The 19,386-nt window shown below is 29.3% G+C and overlaps 1 protein-coding gene across 1 annotated transcript in view; it reads left to right on the top strand.

Annotated features, from left to right (window-relative positions):
* LOC142323302 (protein son of sevenless-like) overlaps positions 1–19,386 on the top strand; it is a 177,823-nt gene that overhangs the window by 76,086 nt on the left and 82,351 nt on the right. The window contains exons 7-9 of the mRNA XM_075362767.1: positions 6,845–6,985; positions 9,679–9,888; positions 19,241–19,368. Of these exons, the coding sequence (XP_075218882.1) occupies positions 6,845–6,985; positions 9,679–9,888; positions 19,241–19,368 (479 nt within the window). The remainder of the gene's footprint in view (positions 1–6,844; positions 6,986–9,678; positions 9,889–19,240; positions 19,369–19,386) is intronic.

The following is a 19,386-nucleotide window of genomic DNA, read 5'->3' as shown; positions in this document are numbered from 1 at the left end:
AAATAAAATAACATTTTATATACTCAACAATAATAAAAATCACACTTGCTGTTTTTTGTTTCTTGTAATATAGGAGCACTCTCATATAATCCCTACTTAATAGGATATAATGTGATCACTACTTAATAAGATATTATAAAAAAAACTTTTTGTTAAAAAATTAAAATAGGAAAGGAGTTTGTTTCATTTTCTAGGTCAGTTAATTAAATGGCAGTTGAATGAATAATGAAAAATTATTGATAAAAACTTTATACTGCTATTATTATTAGATAATCTTATATAGATTTTATCATTTGTTTAAATCATTCATTATCAAAATAAAATTGTTCATTTATATATTTTTTTATGTGGATATTTTCTAGAAATTGCAATTGCATTTTGTTACTATTTATTTTTAATATTTCTGTATCTTGTAAATTAATGAATTTTTGCTTATTACCTTTTATATGGTCTGCATAATAGATTTTTTTTAATTAATGAATTTTTAACTTCATTAATTTACGACATGGAAATATTAGAAATAAATAATAATAAACTTAAAACACAATCTCTTGAAAAAATTCACACAATAAAACAAAATAATATAAATAATATAAAAACAGTTAAATTTTGATGATAATGAATGGTTTAAACAAATGATAAAATCTACTTAATATAAAATTATTTAATACAATAATAGCAATATAAAATTTTTATCAATAATTTTTCATTCATTAATTGGCTTTTAATTAACTGACCTAGAAGATGAAACAAACTTCTTTTCTATGTTAATTTTTTACAAAAAGTTTTTTCTATAATAACTGATGAAGTAGTAATCACTAAGAAAGTTCACAACACAAGAAATAAAAAACAGTAAGCATGATTTTCATTATTGATAATTATTAATATACTGTTGTGATGCTCAATTGCAAATTCATTAATGTTGAACACTTATAGAGATCTCTGCTTCATCAGATGAGTTGTGTACATATAAAAAAATTATTACTTTTAAAATCTAGGAAAAAGACATTATAATATTAATCTATAAAAATCAGTGACTAACATGATGAATGAAAAGGTTTAGTTTGTATTAATAATAAGATAGAAATAACGAACTCACAAAATTATCTTAACTCATGTTATTAATTAATAAGTTATTGAATTAAAAAGATTTCTAATTATTATAAAAGAAAAGCAAGTCTTGTCTGATGATAACAGAGGCACTTGATATGTTGATCAAGTTGCTCATACTCCCTCAGTGGACTGTTCTCGACTAGTCTAGCACGTGTTAACCAAACTGCCGAAAGAGTGGAGAATTCTCAGAACATAAACAAACCTCTCTATATTTTAATTTTATAACTATGTTTGAAGTACTTATTCATATTAAATATTTTCATGCATTCTGACAAAGCATAGATCTCTGCAGAAATGCATAACAGAAAAAAGACGGAGAAAATAATATTAAGCAGTCAGTAGATCCAGTTTACATTATAAAACAGAAAACTTTTTATTAGCAAAATGTTAATAATAACGCCAGAAATGAGATTTTATCAGTTACCTTTGTTGTCCTGTCATCAGATTTCCTCTGCAATTTTTTTAATTCATGCTGAAACTGCCTGATTGTAGTTGTTATTTTTCTTCAGCCTCTATCCCCCTCACACTTTTGGCAGATGATATGTACTGTTTATTATATGAGTTAATGCAAAACTTCTTGTTACTTTTATATAATTTTTTTCATTTTTTTTTTATCCTAATCCATTTTTAAATAATAAATCTTGTATCTATTACGGTAAGAAGAAGTTAGTAGATGGTGCCGTAAAAACTTAAGTAATTAAGGTGCATGGGAATTTCCTGTTTTTCATCCATAATTTAGAAGTGCATTTCATTTTTGAAGTGTATAAGTAGATTATGTTGGAACACCTGTTACCTCCACAGAAAATTAGCTGTGATCACTTATAAAATTACAATAACTTACTCTTTAATTAGGTTTTTTTTTTTAGCATAATTTACCTTTCACAATAAATCCTGGCAGTATGCTAACCTAACACTAAATTAGTGAATAATCCACTCTAATGTTGGAATAACTAAAATAGTCAATAAATTAAAAATGAAATCCTTAAATGTAAATATTTAAAATGTGTAATTCATCCTTGCATATTTTATTACCCTTTTCATAATATTTAGAATCATTTTAAAATATCTTTAAACACAGTTTATTACATCATATGTTAATTAAGGTTTATTCAGATGTTAAATTATAAAATATTTAATACTAGTAATATCATACTGAAAGTTACTCTGTAAATGTAATTAAAGTAAAAATCCGTTATCTTAACCATAAATTGAATCTACATTATGTATTAAAGTACTTGATATTTATAAAAAAAGTAAAAATATAATTAATAAAATCCCTTGTTTAATAATTGTAAGTATTAAGATGGATTGTTAATTTTGGTTAGAGTTTTGTCTGTGGAAACATATTTTGGTAAATTTGCATATATTGTACAAAATTTTATTCTTTAGAATTTAAATTTCATGCTGCAATAAAATTTTCCCCAGTTAGTTTGAAAATAAACTATACTTAGTGCACTTGTCTTTGTCAATGGTTTGAATCTTAATAACTTGCTTTACAATAGTAATAGCTAAAAATGGAATTATTAATGAGCAGAAATTCATTATTTTGAGTAGGTATATCTTGTCCTGGTACCTTGTAAATAAAATTATGATCAATTTAATATTACTATGGGTGTAAACAACACATAATACATTGTATCATTCAGCCGGCCAGTTCATGTAGCAGTAAATATACTTCTATATCACCTAGCCATTGTTTCAGTTCATATTTCTTTACGGATAATTTCATCCATCTCATCTTTCTCATTAAGATATGTGTAGACACATCTCTGAGAACAGTTAAAAATAAAGAAATAACAATAAAACAAAAATAAATTATGTAATTACAACTAAACATTAGCTGTTAACAGTCTTACACTGTATTTTTTGAAGAAATTGAGTGATAATATCATACTTTACCCTATTTACATTATTTTTATATGAATTCTGTTTTGTATTAGAGTTTTGTATTAAATACATACATTATAAGTAAGTTTTAAGTTTCTTTTTTTTTCTTATAAATTAAAACTTTTCTTGTAAGATTATATTTGAAAAAATTCTGCAAGTGCACATCCTCATTCAGACACATTCAAAAGCCCAGATTATAATCCACATTATTCTGCAAGTCCTTACCCTAGTTGTGCATTCTCTTTGTGAATGTTCATGGTCGCTTATTCACACTCAGATTGGTGGCCTACAGAATAAATCAAGATGATATTTCCTATTTTACTGTAAAGTACAAATGAAAAACTCTACTTGTGATACTAAGGACTAAGGATATGTAGTACTGTTTTTTAAAACTGAATTACTGTATTAAAGTCTGATGTTTCCTTTAATCTTAAATGCAAAAGCTAATTTGTATACCCTTAAATTAAATTTAATATTACAGCAACCCATAAGCAAGAGTTAAATTTTGCCATAGCTATCAAGAATGTGATATAATAAAATGTAGATACATCTTTAGCTGAGAACTATATTCTGCACAATTAGACTAATTTAATTTAAGACCAATTTAGGATTCTCAACCAGGAGTGATTAAAAACAACTTCTGAGGGAAATTTCATTGATATAGTCAGAAGATGGGGGTAGGACTTCTTACCTTTTAGGGGAAAACCCCCACCATGTTTTAGAGAAAAAATGTTTTTTCAAGTAATGAGAACAACTTTTAAACAAAATATTAAGGAAAGGTTTGTAACAAATTTTATAAGAAATATTTCTTGAAATTTTGAATTTTGTATCGGGGCTCTTATATGCAACTCTGAAACAATATTTTATGATACAATAAATTTAACTATTTATTGTAAATAATTTTACAATAAATTCAATAATTTTATGAGACTAGCTTAAATCACATTAAAAATAAGCTTAATACTATTTCATTACTTATTATATGATTCCTGTAGGGTGATTCATTTTTTATTTCTGCATTAAAAAGTATCGGTCCTAGAACTATTTACTACATCCCCTTTTTTATATTGTATTAACACAGCTGATAATTTATATTCTGGGAATAATTGTTGGGTTTTTTCTCAATAAACTGATTTTTCTATATCAATAATAGAAGTATGATACATAAAAATATTACATTATTTTATAGATTATATAGAAAATAGGTTAGAAATTGTAGGTGTTGTTTGTATTTATATTGAATAAAATCTTATTTTGAATAAAAGTAAGAATGGAATATATTCAAAAATAATATTATAAAAAAAGATGTTAAAGTGATACACATTTTTGAGAAAATTTTATTTACAAAAAACTGAGAATGCATAATAAAATACTAACAGACTTAAAACTCTTTTTTTATGTTATATTGTGATATTATGGTACGAGGGTTATTTTTTTTTCAAGGTCCAATCGGTCACGAAATAAAAGCCCGTGCAAAAATCGATGAACCTTTGCGCAGCGTCTGTAGTATGGCCTTCAATCACGCCGCATCACTTCGTTTAAATCTGAACACGCAGCTAGCACGTTAACATGTCTACAACAATAGCATCTCCCACCAAGTGTGAAGTGCATGTGGTAATTCAATTTCTTCAGGCTGAGGGGTGTAATGCAGCTGAAATTCATCAACGAATAAGTAATGTGTACAGTGAAATTTCAATGAGTGACAGCAAAGTGCGACAATGGTGCAGGAACGTTAAAGCAGGACGTACAGATGTTCATGATGCAGGCAGTCAGGGAAGGAAGCGAGTGTCAACCGATGATCTCGTTGTGCAAGTGGATGAGGCAGTTCAAGAAAATCGTCGGTTCACAATTTCTGTATTGAGTGATTTGTTTCCTGAAATTTCAAGGTCAGCTCTCTACACCATTGTGAGCGAGAGACTTCAGTACCGCAAACTGTATGCGAGATGGGTTCCCAAGTTGCTGTCCGTCCATCACAAAACAGTGAGAATGGATGTCTCCCTAACGTTTCTCCAGCGCTACCACAATGAAGGAGAAGATTTTTTGAACAAATTTGTCACAGGGGACGAGACATGGGTCCATTTTGAAACTGAAGAAACAAAAGAACAATCCAAACAGTGAATGCATTCTCATTCTCCCAGTAAACCAAGGAAATTCAAGAGAACCTTCTCCAACAGAAAGTGTATGGCTACTGTGTTCTGGGACCGGAATGGAGTTCGCTTGGTGGAATTCATGGAACGTGGCACGACCATCACTGCAGCCTTATACTATACTGTGTGACTCTTCAACGTCTACGAAGGGCAATTCAGAATAAGTGGAGAGGAATGTTGTCATCAGGCATTGTCTTTCTCCATCACAATGCTCGGCTGCACACTGCAGCTGTAACAAAGAAGCTCCTGCAGGATTTTCATTGGGAAGTGTTTGATCACCAATCATACAGCCCGGACTTGGCTCCATCCGATTTTCACCTCTTTGCTCACATGAAAGCTGACTAGGAGGACAACATTTTGGCACAGGCATCGAGCTGCAGATCAGCGTAGAAACATGGCCGAAAACACAGGCGGCTCCGTTCTATGACGAGGGTATGGGAAAGTTTGTACCACACTACGACAAATGTCTAAATTGGAGTGGCGACTATGTAGAGAAATAGCATAACTATCTACAAATAACTTGTTACAAATAAAAAAAATTTTTATTTTCACTGTGGTTTTAATTTTGTGACCGATCGGACCTTGAAAAAAAAATAACCCTCGTATTAATATAATATAATTAGCAGAAAGACCATTACATTTAATCATATAACCAAAAAATAATGCATTTGTTGAACACACATTACATTTAACGAAAAACTGAATAAGGATCACTTTTTGTTAATTCTAACAAAAAATAATTTAGGTTGGATCTACAGTAATTGTATTAATCAGTTGCCCATAACAAATTATCAACCGTGTTTAGCACTTTTAACGTTTAGATATCAGTTACTAATTTCAGTAGTGTACAGTTCTAAATATTTGTGGAATTTAAATACTAATTATCATAGCGATTTTATAGTTTTTATATTAATAATTCAAGCCTAATCTAATCTTTAATATTTTTATTTTTAGTTTGATGATTTTTTTACATTTAGTTAGCAAGGTGGTCTAATTACGAGGGTGAATCAAATATATAAATTTATTGATTAATAATATACACTATTCATACCTTAATCTTTTCTCTATATAGTTTCCTGCATGATCTACACACTTTTCCAAATAATTTGGAAGCTTGAATATTCCTTGTTCATAAAAAGTTTGAGGACGAGTCAACAACCAATTGTGCATGCACTCCTCAACATCTTCATTGTTTTCAAATCATTCCCCTCCAAGTAGTTCTTTCAAGGACGCAAACAAAAAATAGTCATAGGGGGACAAATTTGGACTGTAGGGAGACGACCTTGGGCATCATTCTTGACATAGTTTTCTATACTTTCTCGCCCACACTTAAATTGTCTGGCCCACTTATACACTCGGTTCTGAGGCAGTGTAGCATCCCCAAACTGTACCTTTAAATGAGTTAAAATTTTCCGTGGGTTTAACGCCTTCATTAATTAAAAATTTATGATCATACATTGTGCAACAGATGACAGAACCTCTTGCTCACTCATGGCTGTACTGATAACAGAACACAGCAGAGGAGCTACCCCAAGCTGGTTCCCCTACTGTAACACATCGAATATTAACCCCCCTCCTCCATCCAGCTTGATACTGCTTGCTGCGTAGAATAGTCAAATTAACATTTAAATTTGATTCACTCTTATTTTAATAGCTGCTTGTTAGTAAATAATTGTCTGTTGTTATTATTATTACAGGAGCTGGATACTATGTTTAGTAATATTACTGATATTTATGAATTGACTGTTACTCTGTTGGGACTGTTAGAAGATATGTTAGAAATGAGTGAAGAAAAGCAAGTACCAGCTATTGGAAGTTGTTTCGAAGAACTTGCGGAGGTATATCTTTTTTTGTATCATGTTTGAGTCTTATAAGGAAATGTCTCATTACATTTATATTTACATTACAATAAGTTTGCAAGTAATTCAAAAGGGCAAGAAACATAGGGTATATAACAAAATAAGATTTTTTTTCAAAAAAAGAACTTTATAATAAAAGAATTGTTATATTTTTTCTTAAAGTTTGTAGATGCATATTAACAAAAGGTTATTTTAATCATTAAAATTTATAATTTTTTTAATGATTGATTATATAATTAAGAAAAAATATTTTATCAATCCAGTATTGGTTTTTTTTAATCAAAATTATAATTTTCAATAATATTTTTTAATAACTTGCAAAATGTTTTGTACAAATCATAGAAACTAAATTATAATGATCCTCCATATTCAAGAAGGATGTGTTCCAGCAACTTGCCATAAATAGCAAGACTTCTTTTCTCATTTCTTAATGTTAAAGAAAGACAAAATTATGATACAAGATAATTCAAAATGTTAGACTCAATTTCATAACTGTATTCCAGATTAAGAAGTAATGACAAATGTGAAATAAATTTACATCTGATAATACAATAAAGTTTATAGAAACCATTAATATTTAATGAGGCCTCCTTTGACTGCATGGCACTCATCTAAATGCTAGCTGAACTCATCCCATATGTGAGAAAGTATATCTTGTGTTACTAAGTTCACCACAGCTGTGATACAGTTGGTGATTTTTTGGTAGAGATGGTACGTAAATTGCATCTTTCACAAATTCTCACAAGAAAAAGTCACACGTCGTGCGGTCAGGTGATCTTGGAGGCCAGAACTGAAGAGCCAGGTCTTCATTCTCGATGTGTCCTACCCATTGAGGTAGAAATTCATTCAAATAGCATCGAATATCTAGGTTCCAATGAGGTGGAGCTCCTTCCTGTTGAAAAATGAAGTCCTGTGAATCTTCATTTAGTTTAGGGGAAAGGCCAGTTTTACAGCATGCCTTGGTATGTTATCCCAGTAACCATATGTTCTGCAAAAATGAATGACCCATAAACCTTTGTTTGCAATAGGGCACAGAACACATATCCTTGGGAAAAGTCTCTTTCATGTTGCAGTGTCATGGGGATTTTGTAGACCCCATATGCAAACATTGTGTGTATTCACTTTTCCACTTAAGATGAAATGTCACTTCATTGCTAAAAATTAAACACAGAAGAATGGTGTCATCCATATTTTCAAGCATTTGATCACAAAATTCAATGTTGTTTTGGTCTGTCACCTCCACGAACATCCTGTAAAATTTGTAAGCAGTTTGACTTGAAAAGTAAATAACACCCCAAAACATGCTAGACAGTTGGTTGAGGTATTCCAAGTTCTCTGCTCGCTGTATGGGTTAACTTTCTTGGGCTTTTTACAAAACTTTCTTTAATTCATCTCATGCCACATGCATTCAGTCTATACTCTTGGCTTTACAGAGACATCCTGTTTGTTCATAATGATGAAACCAATGACATATTCTCTTCCTTGGAGGTTCAGTGTTAAATTGGAGATGAAATGCATGCTGCACTGCAGTTGCCAGCTGAGAATTGCCATACTCAAGAACAGACCTTGTGTTGTATTGTAGCCATATTACTCACAACTGACACTATGGCAGCACAAGCACTCTAGCAGTCGTTTACGCAAATATATGCACTCTAGCAATGTTCTTTGAAATTTTTGGACCTACTCTTTCAACTACTATGTCAGATATAATGTGTAATCCAAGAAATATAGAGTTAATAAATTGAGTCCATCATTTCAAATTGCCCTGTATTTTAATTACAACATTGATAAACATAACTAAATGTAATGAGTTTGCTTTCACTTAAAGCTAACTTGTGATAACATCCACAAACACAGTTCTTGCAGTAGTCATGAAATCTCTACGTGTGTATGAATGAATCTATATATATATATATATATATGTGTATGAAATCTAATTTATTTTAATTTACAAATCACCATAGCTGAACTAAAACGTTTGTGATCATGTTTAATTATTGTAGATTGTTTAAACATCTTAAAATGTTTCTTTAGTAGCTTAAGATATTTGTCAGTTTAATTCAGTTTATGCATTCCAGTTTAAATTCCGAGTTTTTTTTTTAAAGCAGACATTTACATTAAATCTTTGAAATAAATACCGCATGCATTTTGTAAATTATTTACATTAGTAAAACCAGTTTTACTAATAATTTTTTTTTGTTAGTAAAAAAAAAAAACTTATTTCATTCTACTGAAGTATGTTTAGCTTCAAATCATGTATCTTTATTAACAAAGAAGCATTATTTCAGTCATCATTGTACCCATTTTTATGCATTGTTACTGCAAAAAAGCAGTAAAAAAAAAAAATAAAGATTTACAAAATTAAGATTTAGTGTTAGTAGAGGATATAACATCCCATTTCCTGCAATAACATTAGTGGGGATCTTATTCAAAGATATATATGTACCTGTCTATGGTTATTGTTCAAACTTGACAAGATGAGTACCCATTTAAATTAATAAAAGGGTTAATGTTAATCTGGGGTATAATGTTCATCAAAATTAAAATGTTTTTAGTATACTATTTTGATTCTAATTTGTACTTCCCTGTAAATTTTCTTTTTTCTTATTTATTTGAATTTAACTTGCTGAAATTTTTAACGGACTTTTAATTTTCTTTTTTTATGTTTATAGGCAGCAGAATTTGACGTTTATGGTAAATATGCCAAAGATATGGTTCAAGCAAAATGTAGGGAGGCTTTAATGGATTTGGTTAATAGACCTGAAGTTTCAAATGCTTTACAGTCAGCAGGACATGGATTCCGGGAAGCAGTGAAATATTATTTACCTAAGTTACTTCTTGGACCAGTATGGCATTGTTTTCTATATTTTGAATACATCAAGGTAATAATTTTATATCATGTATAAAAAAATGTTTTTCTAACTATACTAATGTATTGTCTGCTGTATCTTGTGACTTGGCGATTATATTTCGGTATCTTAATTGAAAAGTAGTCCCAGACAGATATAATGACAGGTCTGTTATATCAAAGTGTTCCTAGTCTCCTTCAGTTTATTTATTACCTAATAGATTATTTTTTAGTTATAGGTGACATTAAATATTTAAAATTGCTGTAATGATAAGTTTAGAATATTGGTGTGCAGTAAAGAAAAAAGTGGCCTCTAAATTAAAAATAATTGATAGTCACATGAACAGGTTGTAGAGAATTAAATATACAAGATATACAGGGAAGTGAAAATAAGTGCTATCGTACATCAGGATTAATGTACATAGAATAATTCCATCTGCTTCCCATCCTCATGATATAATAGCTATTTTTGTTTTTCAAAATTTGTATAAACTTCTCATCATATTGCGTAAACCGAATAAACAACTAGTATATTTACCCTCTTATGTCTGTTTTGTTTTTTCTCTTTAGTCAATAGTAGCACCTAATTTAGCCATAACCTTTTGAGCAGTTGTCAGTGTTTTTTATTACAGACTTTTAAAGTGGGTAATATACATGTTACACAATAGAAATTCAGTTTTTATATTGATTACTTATATTGCAGTATTAAAATCAAATTGAAAATCCTACTTAAGGATTTGGATAGCTTTAAATTTGTTTAACTGTATGGCATAAAAACTAATAGTGCTGTGTAATTCATAGTGTAAGTAGAGTTATTTTTCAAACTATTCTATAAACATTATTAGTGGTATTAACACCTCTGTATGATATATTACATAAAAGTAAAACCACTAAATTATTTTACCATCAATTTTTATGAACATCATTTACATTCATGCTTTTCAAATAGTAATTTAAATATACTAGTTCACTCAATGGAAAAAGGTTTGTAACCAGCCCTTAAGATAACTACCAAACATATTGAGGTAATAAGGATCATTCCTTATGATTTTTTCTAACATCTTGTATGTTAATCTTTTCATAATAGATATACAGAACATATTTAAAAAAATATATATTTCTTTATAACATTAGGTAGATTAGATAATAATTATGAAAATTTTATTATTTTGGTTTTTATATTATGTTATTTGCATGAATAGTTACATCAGAGTGTGATAAATTTAATCTTGGAAGTACAGTCTTACATACGTTACATGTATTTAGAGTTTAGAGTAGTATATTGTGAAATACACATTCATTTGTATGACACTATTAAAAAATGTGACACTATATAAAAAGCAATATATATATACATATATTGCTTTTTATTTTCTAATAATAATATGAATAGTGTTTTACACACACACACACACACACACACACACACAAAATATAATATTCTTTCAGTTTTCGCAAAGCATAGAATTAGGGAAACACTACTCTTACCTTTAATTTTTTTACTTCATCAAAACACTAGTTTTGATGAAGTAAAAACTCTATCCCAATTTGGTTTCTTGGAGAACAGGATATTTGAAATTCCGAATAAATTTTGTAGGTAAAATAAAATTAATTAAAATTGTGCTCCAATAAGGTTTTCAATTTTATTTGTTATATTAAATTCAGGATTTGCAAAAAACAGATTATGAGGCAAATTAAAATGTGAAATATCAAAGGTACATGTCAGTAGGCTATCTGTTATTTCTGTTAAAATAGCACATTGCAACTGGAATGAAAAATTCATATATAAAGAATACAGTGTCAATTCAGCACTATATTCAGAATAAGAAAGTGTGTTATTTATTCGTAAGATAGGAATATAATTTTTCATAAATGGAAGTTCTAATCTTCATGCAATTTCATTAGTACAAAACTTCGCTTGACTGTCAGAGTCTAGTAAAATTCAAAAGGTGTGAGTATTACCATGTTCATCATTAGTAATACATTATGCGGTAGATGAAATTATGTTTTTATTTTGCTGCAATTTAAATGATGTATGTTTATTATTTTCAGACTTATTGTCTTTTTAGAATTATTATTTATATGAATAAGAGTGTTATGTTCTTGAGAACAAATCTCACATACATGTTTAAATGACATTCATCAACTGAATGACCTTTAACTAAACAATTGAAACAACAACCATGATGTTCCAAAAATTCCTTCTGTTCCATCAACAGAAAAACTTAAAATTTCTTACAACAATGTAAATAATGATTAGAATTACAAATTAGACATTGCTTATAATTAAATTTTGAATAATAACTAAAATTATTTACCTTATACTGTTTATTAGCATTTATATTAAAATGTTTAGTATAGGATTTAGATCAATTGTTTTATCGTTTTCCCTTGGAAAGATGTCTTGCTGGTTTGACTTATTTTCATTAATATTTTCAAGCATCTGTCTTCTAAATTCAAGAAATCTTTGAAAGTGGCAAACCTTTATGTTGAAAGTTTCTCCTTCCATAATCCGGAAGTATTGTAATCTAACTTTGATATTAACAATTGAATAACAATAAATTCATAGGTATTGGTTCAAGAGCATTGACATATGAAGATACTTTGATAATAAATTTGGATAAATTATACAAAGATTTTCCCTTAATGGAATTTAGTTTTAAAATACAATCTGTATTATGAGATGCAATTAAATATTTATTTTCAAAACGCCTTTTTAATAGATGTAGTGCAGTTGTATAATTTTCATTCGTAATTGGTAAATTTTTAATGAAAGCTAATACTTCATCCTTCAAGGAGTTGTGATAATAATGAAGTTTTTGTAGGTTATTTAAATCATTTCTATTATGTACTAAATTACTAAATAAACTATAATAATGTTGCCAGTCTAGAATATCAACTCGGAAAATTGGTAAATTAATCTGTTGTAGTTGCGTTTGCTTAGTTGCTGTAACTAAATTAATTTGTTGATCAATGGTCAATTGCTTAGAATTATTAATTAAACATTGTAATTTACATTCAAAACTGCATAAATTGTCATCAATCTGTACATGATCTGCACAAATATCCTTGTCATCTTCCATTTCAAGTTGTGTTTGAATGGCATCATATTTTCCTTGCAACTCTTGAAGGTTTCTTAATTTAATTTGTAAAAGTTCAATATCAAGTTAAAAAACATATTTTTCTATAAAAGTACCGATTCTTGTTATAGAGGATTTAATTGATCCTCTCTGTCTTAAGTAATTTTTTTCTGTTAATTATGAATTAACAGTCTTAATTAAATAACAGAAAAAGTGATCAACTTTTGATATCATTATCAACAAGTGATTAACTTGTTGATAATGAAGAAATAAGTTGGCTGTAAGCCATTGGATAATAGGCAACCGTAAAACTCCTTTATTGAGCCATAAATTGATATGTTGAAAGACATAACCGGATTCGTCTTTATCTGAAGAATGCCACAGTAAATTAAGTCTTCACATATCCGGCCCAGAGGACAAACAAAAAATGGTTCGAGTATGTGCCTTACTGCACTTTCCAGAATTTGAAGCATATGCCGCTGGTTCAATAATATTTTCAATAAATACCTTATTATTGTGTTTAATTTTATTTTTATGTGTAATTTATAATTGATTTAGATTCATTTTATTTGTTAAGAGATTTATAGTATTAGTAACTTATTCATATTGTTTAGGTTAATTATTATTATGTACAAAGTGTCATATTTAAATTCACAGTTTTAAGTTACATTTTATAAAAGAATTGAAATCACTTTAAATGCATTTACTTTTAACATCTTTTTAAGAACTGATTTACTTTACATCTTTTAAAAATGATTTGTTTTACATCTTTAAACACAATGTAATTCTTAACAATAGTATTTATAAAGAAAAAATATATATTATAACAGCTGATGAACTCAACTTAGATTAACGTATTTGTTTGGCTCACATAAGTAAGAAGTAAGAGTTATATAGTTTGTTTATCATAAATAAGGAGGACATGAGACTGAACACCCTGCACCATTACTATCTATTGCTTTAACAAAAATTCTTTAATAATCCTATCTAATTGTGTAGTGGTGGAAAATAAACTTTTTCTGGTTTTACTAATGCCTGACTAACAATATTCTTCTCTCCTACAGTCAGTACCTCTCTCTTTGGCTACTGCTCTTTTATGTAATAGTTTTTCCTACTACTGCTGTCCCACTCGCACAAAAAGCAGCAGAACTTTGTGTATCCAAGTAAAAGTGCTACTACTTTCAGATTTCCACAAATATGCCATAAATATTTCTCATACTGAATTCTGCTCAATAGAAGTTTTATATTTTCATAAGACTCCTTCATATGTACAGCATATGCTATGCCATCCTTTCAGTCTTGATGCCAGTATTTCTTTTTGATTCTTTGATAAATTTAGACCACGAACCAGGTCACTTAATTCTGACTGATTAATTAATTGGGGTTCAGTATATCTATTTTCTAAAAAGTTTGGATCTCCTTCATCGCCTGATAAGTCAGCACAAGATTTAACATTTTCATCTTCATCTAAGTTCCATGTTTGTGTTGGTACTGGAATGTGAAACTCTTGGCTATGTGGCGCTGGCCTCATAGCAGAAGGATTATCAGGGTATTTAACAGTAAGTTTAGTTTTAGCTGTTAACCCAGATATCTTTATTACAAAAAAATAACATTCTGTGTTGTGATACTTCAGTTCTCTCTAAACCATTGGAATTGCACTCACTTTAGTAACCAACATATACCTGCAAATACAAAAACCAGTTACAAAACTGAATGTTACACACATGAGAACTCGCACTTGAATGAAAATTAAAAATATCTGTCTGCTTGACAGTTTATAAGTAAATATAATAACAACAGAAAATAACTAACGAGTGGATGATATGTTTGTAGTAAGATGAAAATAGGAAGATTGATTCATATTCTTGTTCATTTTACTTGGCTTGTAAATAATAAACAGATTAATAATATCTAACAAATCAATGTCACAACAATTAAGAGTTTGTAATAAGTAAACAAAAGGTATTTAGTTGATAAATAATACAATAAAATATGTTCACAAAATGCTATGCTTATGGAGTTCATGCATGATACTACCTGAAAATAAGAATGGTAGTTACAAAAAAACTAAGCCTGGTAGAAGAGTTCTGATTTTACATTTAAAATCAGCATGAAAAATACTTATGAATCAGTTATTCACTCTATGTAACAAAATCATTGTTGATCAGTGTAATTGGATTGGAGTAAATTTTTTCATATACTTTCAATATAAATTAAAGGTTTGAATTAATTGATAACAATTTACAATTTGAAAACAGTTTAGAACCATTTCAAAAATATGTTACAGTGAATGGCGACTGTTAAAGTTAATATATGTTTAAATTTATTTTAATATGATAGATTATTTTTTAAGATACTCACTTCTGTTTTTATAGCAAACTGGTCTTTACCTTAAAAAAAAACATGTCTTATATACACATAATAATGAAACAGAATTAGGTAAAGAAGTAAAATCAAATTTTTAGCACCAAGTCAGATGTAATGTTATCTTTGTAGAGAACATAAATAAAAAATCGTTAAGAATAGAAAAATAAACACTTCATTAATTTATTTTGAAAGAAAAAATAAGAAACATAAACATTGTTAAGTTATTTATAATTTTATTCATGAAAATCCAAGTAAATTAGTAATGTCTGCGATAGGGGAAAATATAGCTCATCTTTGAAACTGATAAATAATTTAACAAAATGATTAGATCATAATAAAATTGTCACAAAAAATTTAATATTACTAGTGACATTTATAGAAGAAATAAGGTCCTGTAAACAGGGATTTTTAGAACATCTGAGAACATTCAAATATAGAAGAAAGAGTTTTTCAAATGTAGCTGATCACTTTATTGCACATTGATATACCGTAACAAATACAGAAAATAATATAAATATTAATTGACTTGAATAATGGGAAAATATCACATAAACATAGAAAAGATTACGTAAACATGAGTTATTTAAATTGCTGAAGCTTAACAGTAAATACTGTTTAAAACAGTTTGTCATGACAACTATCAGATTTATATGTAACAATGATAATGCATTAGCTGATATATATTTTTTGAGATATATATATATATATATTTTTAAGATGAATCCATGGATTCAGAATACTTTGTATATGATAGGTCCGGGCTGTAGGGGGGATTATCAAGTTCAGTTCAGTGCATTTCTTCTAGTTTTGAGACTGTTACAGCTGCAGTATGGGGTCTGGGATCTGGAGGAGGATGGCCTCTTGAATCGGTTGGTCTTGTCTTTTGCAGCGATATGCAGCCCTCATCTCATTCAATAGCTCACAGTAGTAAGCAGCATTGATTGTGTGTCACTCATGCAAAAAATCAATGAATAAAATGCCTCGCCGGTCAAAAACAGTGGTTGAAAGAACCTTGCCAGCTGACAGTCAAGTCTTGGCTTTCATTGGGGCATCCTCCCCTTTCCACTGCCATACCAAAATGGCTTGTTTCAACTGGGGAGTGTAGTGGTGGACTTCATTTCATTACAGGTGACAATCCGACTCAAAAATTCATCACCGTCTCTTGCAGACCTTGCTGTAAGCCTCTGACAGACCTCCAAACATCTCAACTGGCACACAGTTTACAGAACTGTAGGTCGTTTGTGATGATAGCTTGACAGCTCCCATAACTTATTCCATCCTGTTCTGCAATTTTGGATACTCTCATCCATCGATCGTCTTCATGAATGTTTTGAACCGCGCAAATGTTTTCATCTGTAATGCTGGTCCGAGGACGGCGATCGTGTTTCTGATTTTCCACTCATTCTCGTCCTTCCTTGAACTCTTTATGCCAGGCAAACGCACAAATCCTTGACAAAGTTAGGTCCCCCGAACTGTGCAGTCAATCTCTGGAAAATTTCTGTCGCTTGAACTCTATGAGCAAGAAATTTTTTTATAATTATGCATTGCGCAGTGGAGGGGTGCACCTGTTGCTCTGACATCGTGATTGTTATTGACGAATTGGTTGGAGTGTGGAATGGCCGGTACTTCTTACTTCTAATGACCCCACCCAAACATACTAGAAGTGTGGGCCAACTCCTACCAACCATAGATGATCAGGAACAAAAATCCCATTTATATTTGATTTACCCTCGTATGTGTTGGAATGTAGATTGAACCTAATTGCTTTTTTGCTTTTTATATGTTTGTAGTTTTATATTGAAGACACTTGAAATTTTTAAAATCATTTAATTTTTATTTATTTATGTAGAAATGTTTAATGTATTGCTTTAATAAGAGTTTATTTATCACTCTAGAGATGTGAATAAACATTGCATAAGGACAGAAAATTACATTCTTTAACAAAATAATTAATCAGTATGTAATCACTGTAAAATAAAATATGCATAATAAATAAATTAAATAACATTTGCTTATCTTTAAAAAAGGTATTAACTTATTTGTTAAATCAGACAACACATATCAAACAATGATTACAGTGTGACACACAAACCTGTTTTTCATATATATATATATATATATATATATATTTATGTAGAGAGAGAGAAAAAGAGTGAATGAGTTAATTGAGTCAGATATGTTAGTTGATGGTTATCTGTTAATTTGAGGGGTAAGTTATGAAAATGCAAATCAGATGATATGTTGATGATGGAATTAGCCGAGTGAAGAATCATACTTGTAATTGTGGAATTTTTAATAAGTTATATTTATTGTATAATTATATGATTTTTTTTGAAGATGTGTTTTTACTCTTTTCTTTTTCCTCTATTCAAACTATTTTTCATGACATTTTTGTTAGATCTAATTGTTCAATTTTAATTTAATAGTTCTTTTTTTATTTTCTTGAGTGGTATGAAAAATAACCATTATACGCATTGTGTTAGAAAAGGTAGATTACTTCATTAACATTAGTTATAAAAAATGTTTTATCTTGCTAAAAAAAAATGATTGCATCATTTTCATTGATGCAAAATTTACAAAATTCATTGTGTTTATACATATAAGTCCAATGCAGATCTGCTACTATACAGTGTGGTTAGGGTCTGATTATTTAACCCACCGGGTTGGTCAAGAGGTGAACTCATCATTGCATATCAGCTATTTTGAAGGCAAGAGTTGTGAGGTTCAAATCCTAGTAAAGGCAGTAAGTTATTTTTAGACAGATTTGAATACTAGATCATGAACATCGGTGTTCGTTGGTAGTTGGGTTTCAGTAACCACAAATCTCAGGAATGGTCAACCTGGGACTGTACAAGACTATACTCATACATATCATCCTCTGAAATAATACCTTACGGTGGTTTTGAAGGCGAAACAAAAAGAGTGTCTGATTATCACTGCGTGGTTAAGAATGCAACGGCTATTTCTTCATAAATTTAATTAATTCTGGTAATAAGTATAATTATTGGTAATAAACAACTGTTAAGTAGTAATTAAATAGAAAATTGTAAACAATAAATCTTATCTAACAGTGGAAAAGATTCCTTTTTATAATTTTTAGCTACGATCCTTATCTATCTACTAGTAAATATATGTGAAGCAGTGAAGATCAGAACATTCACAGAACAGTGAAGATCAGTATATTTATAACATTTTCTTTCCTTATGGAAATGAGATGGTGGTGGTCGAGTCACACTAATCTTGTTATTACAGTGTTCATTTGAAACACATGTGATTATTCATTAATGTTGTATTTGTTTGGTGACTAATAAATTGTACTGAAAGCATCAAGCATATCATTTCTTTATATATCTGGTATTCTTAGCAAAACCAAATAAGTTGTGTGTAATGTTTATGTTGAGGTATGAATAATTAAATGAGAAATTTTTCCCTTGGTTCATCCACCACAAAAAAGTATTCATCTACCAGAAAATTAAAAAATAAATATATTTTTTTCAAAACAATAAATATAGCTCTATTTCAACATGTTTTAATTCAGTCATGTTTAGCTCTAGTCTGTTTACTGAGATTTCCTTGTATCGAGAATTACAGGATTTCCAAAAAAAAAAGGTCAACCCCTGTATTGTGAATACGAAATTGAAGTTCTAGATTATTGAAAAAGTTTTGTTTCAGTCCCAGAGTCTTTATATTTCTTATGCAATGTAATATTTCTTATGAAAATTATGTATTGTCTAATTCTAATCTATCTGTTAAATGTTCTTGCTTGTTATTTTTGTACTAGTTAAAAAAAAAGCTGTCAAAATTATAGATACATTTACTTATTATTTTTTTACGTGTATTCTTTGCAGTTAGTGTTACTTTAACATGCGCTAAATTTGTAAAATTAAGAAATTAATATACCACTTATTATTCTTCAGTTATATTATTTGTTTACTATAGGTATTGCACAAATTGACTCCATTAGATGAAGACAGAGAAAGTCTTGAACAAGTTGAAGGATTGTTAAGACCACTACAGATGGAACTTTCATCGACAGTATCATCTAATCTTACAAATCTTACAAAAAGGTATCTAGAGATCTGTTA

Source organism: Lycorma delicatula, chromosome 4, assembly GCF_047948215.1.
Source record: "Lycorma delicatula isolate Av1 chromosome 4, ASM4794821v1, whole genome shotgun sequence".
Lineage (NCBI taxonomy): Eukaryota > Metazoa > Arthropoda > Insecta > Hemiptera > Fulgoridae > Lycorma > Lycorma delicatula.
The sequence above is the reverse complement of the archived record's forward strand: the minus strand, read 5'-3'. Positions and strand labels throughout refer to the sequence as shown.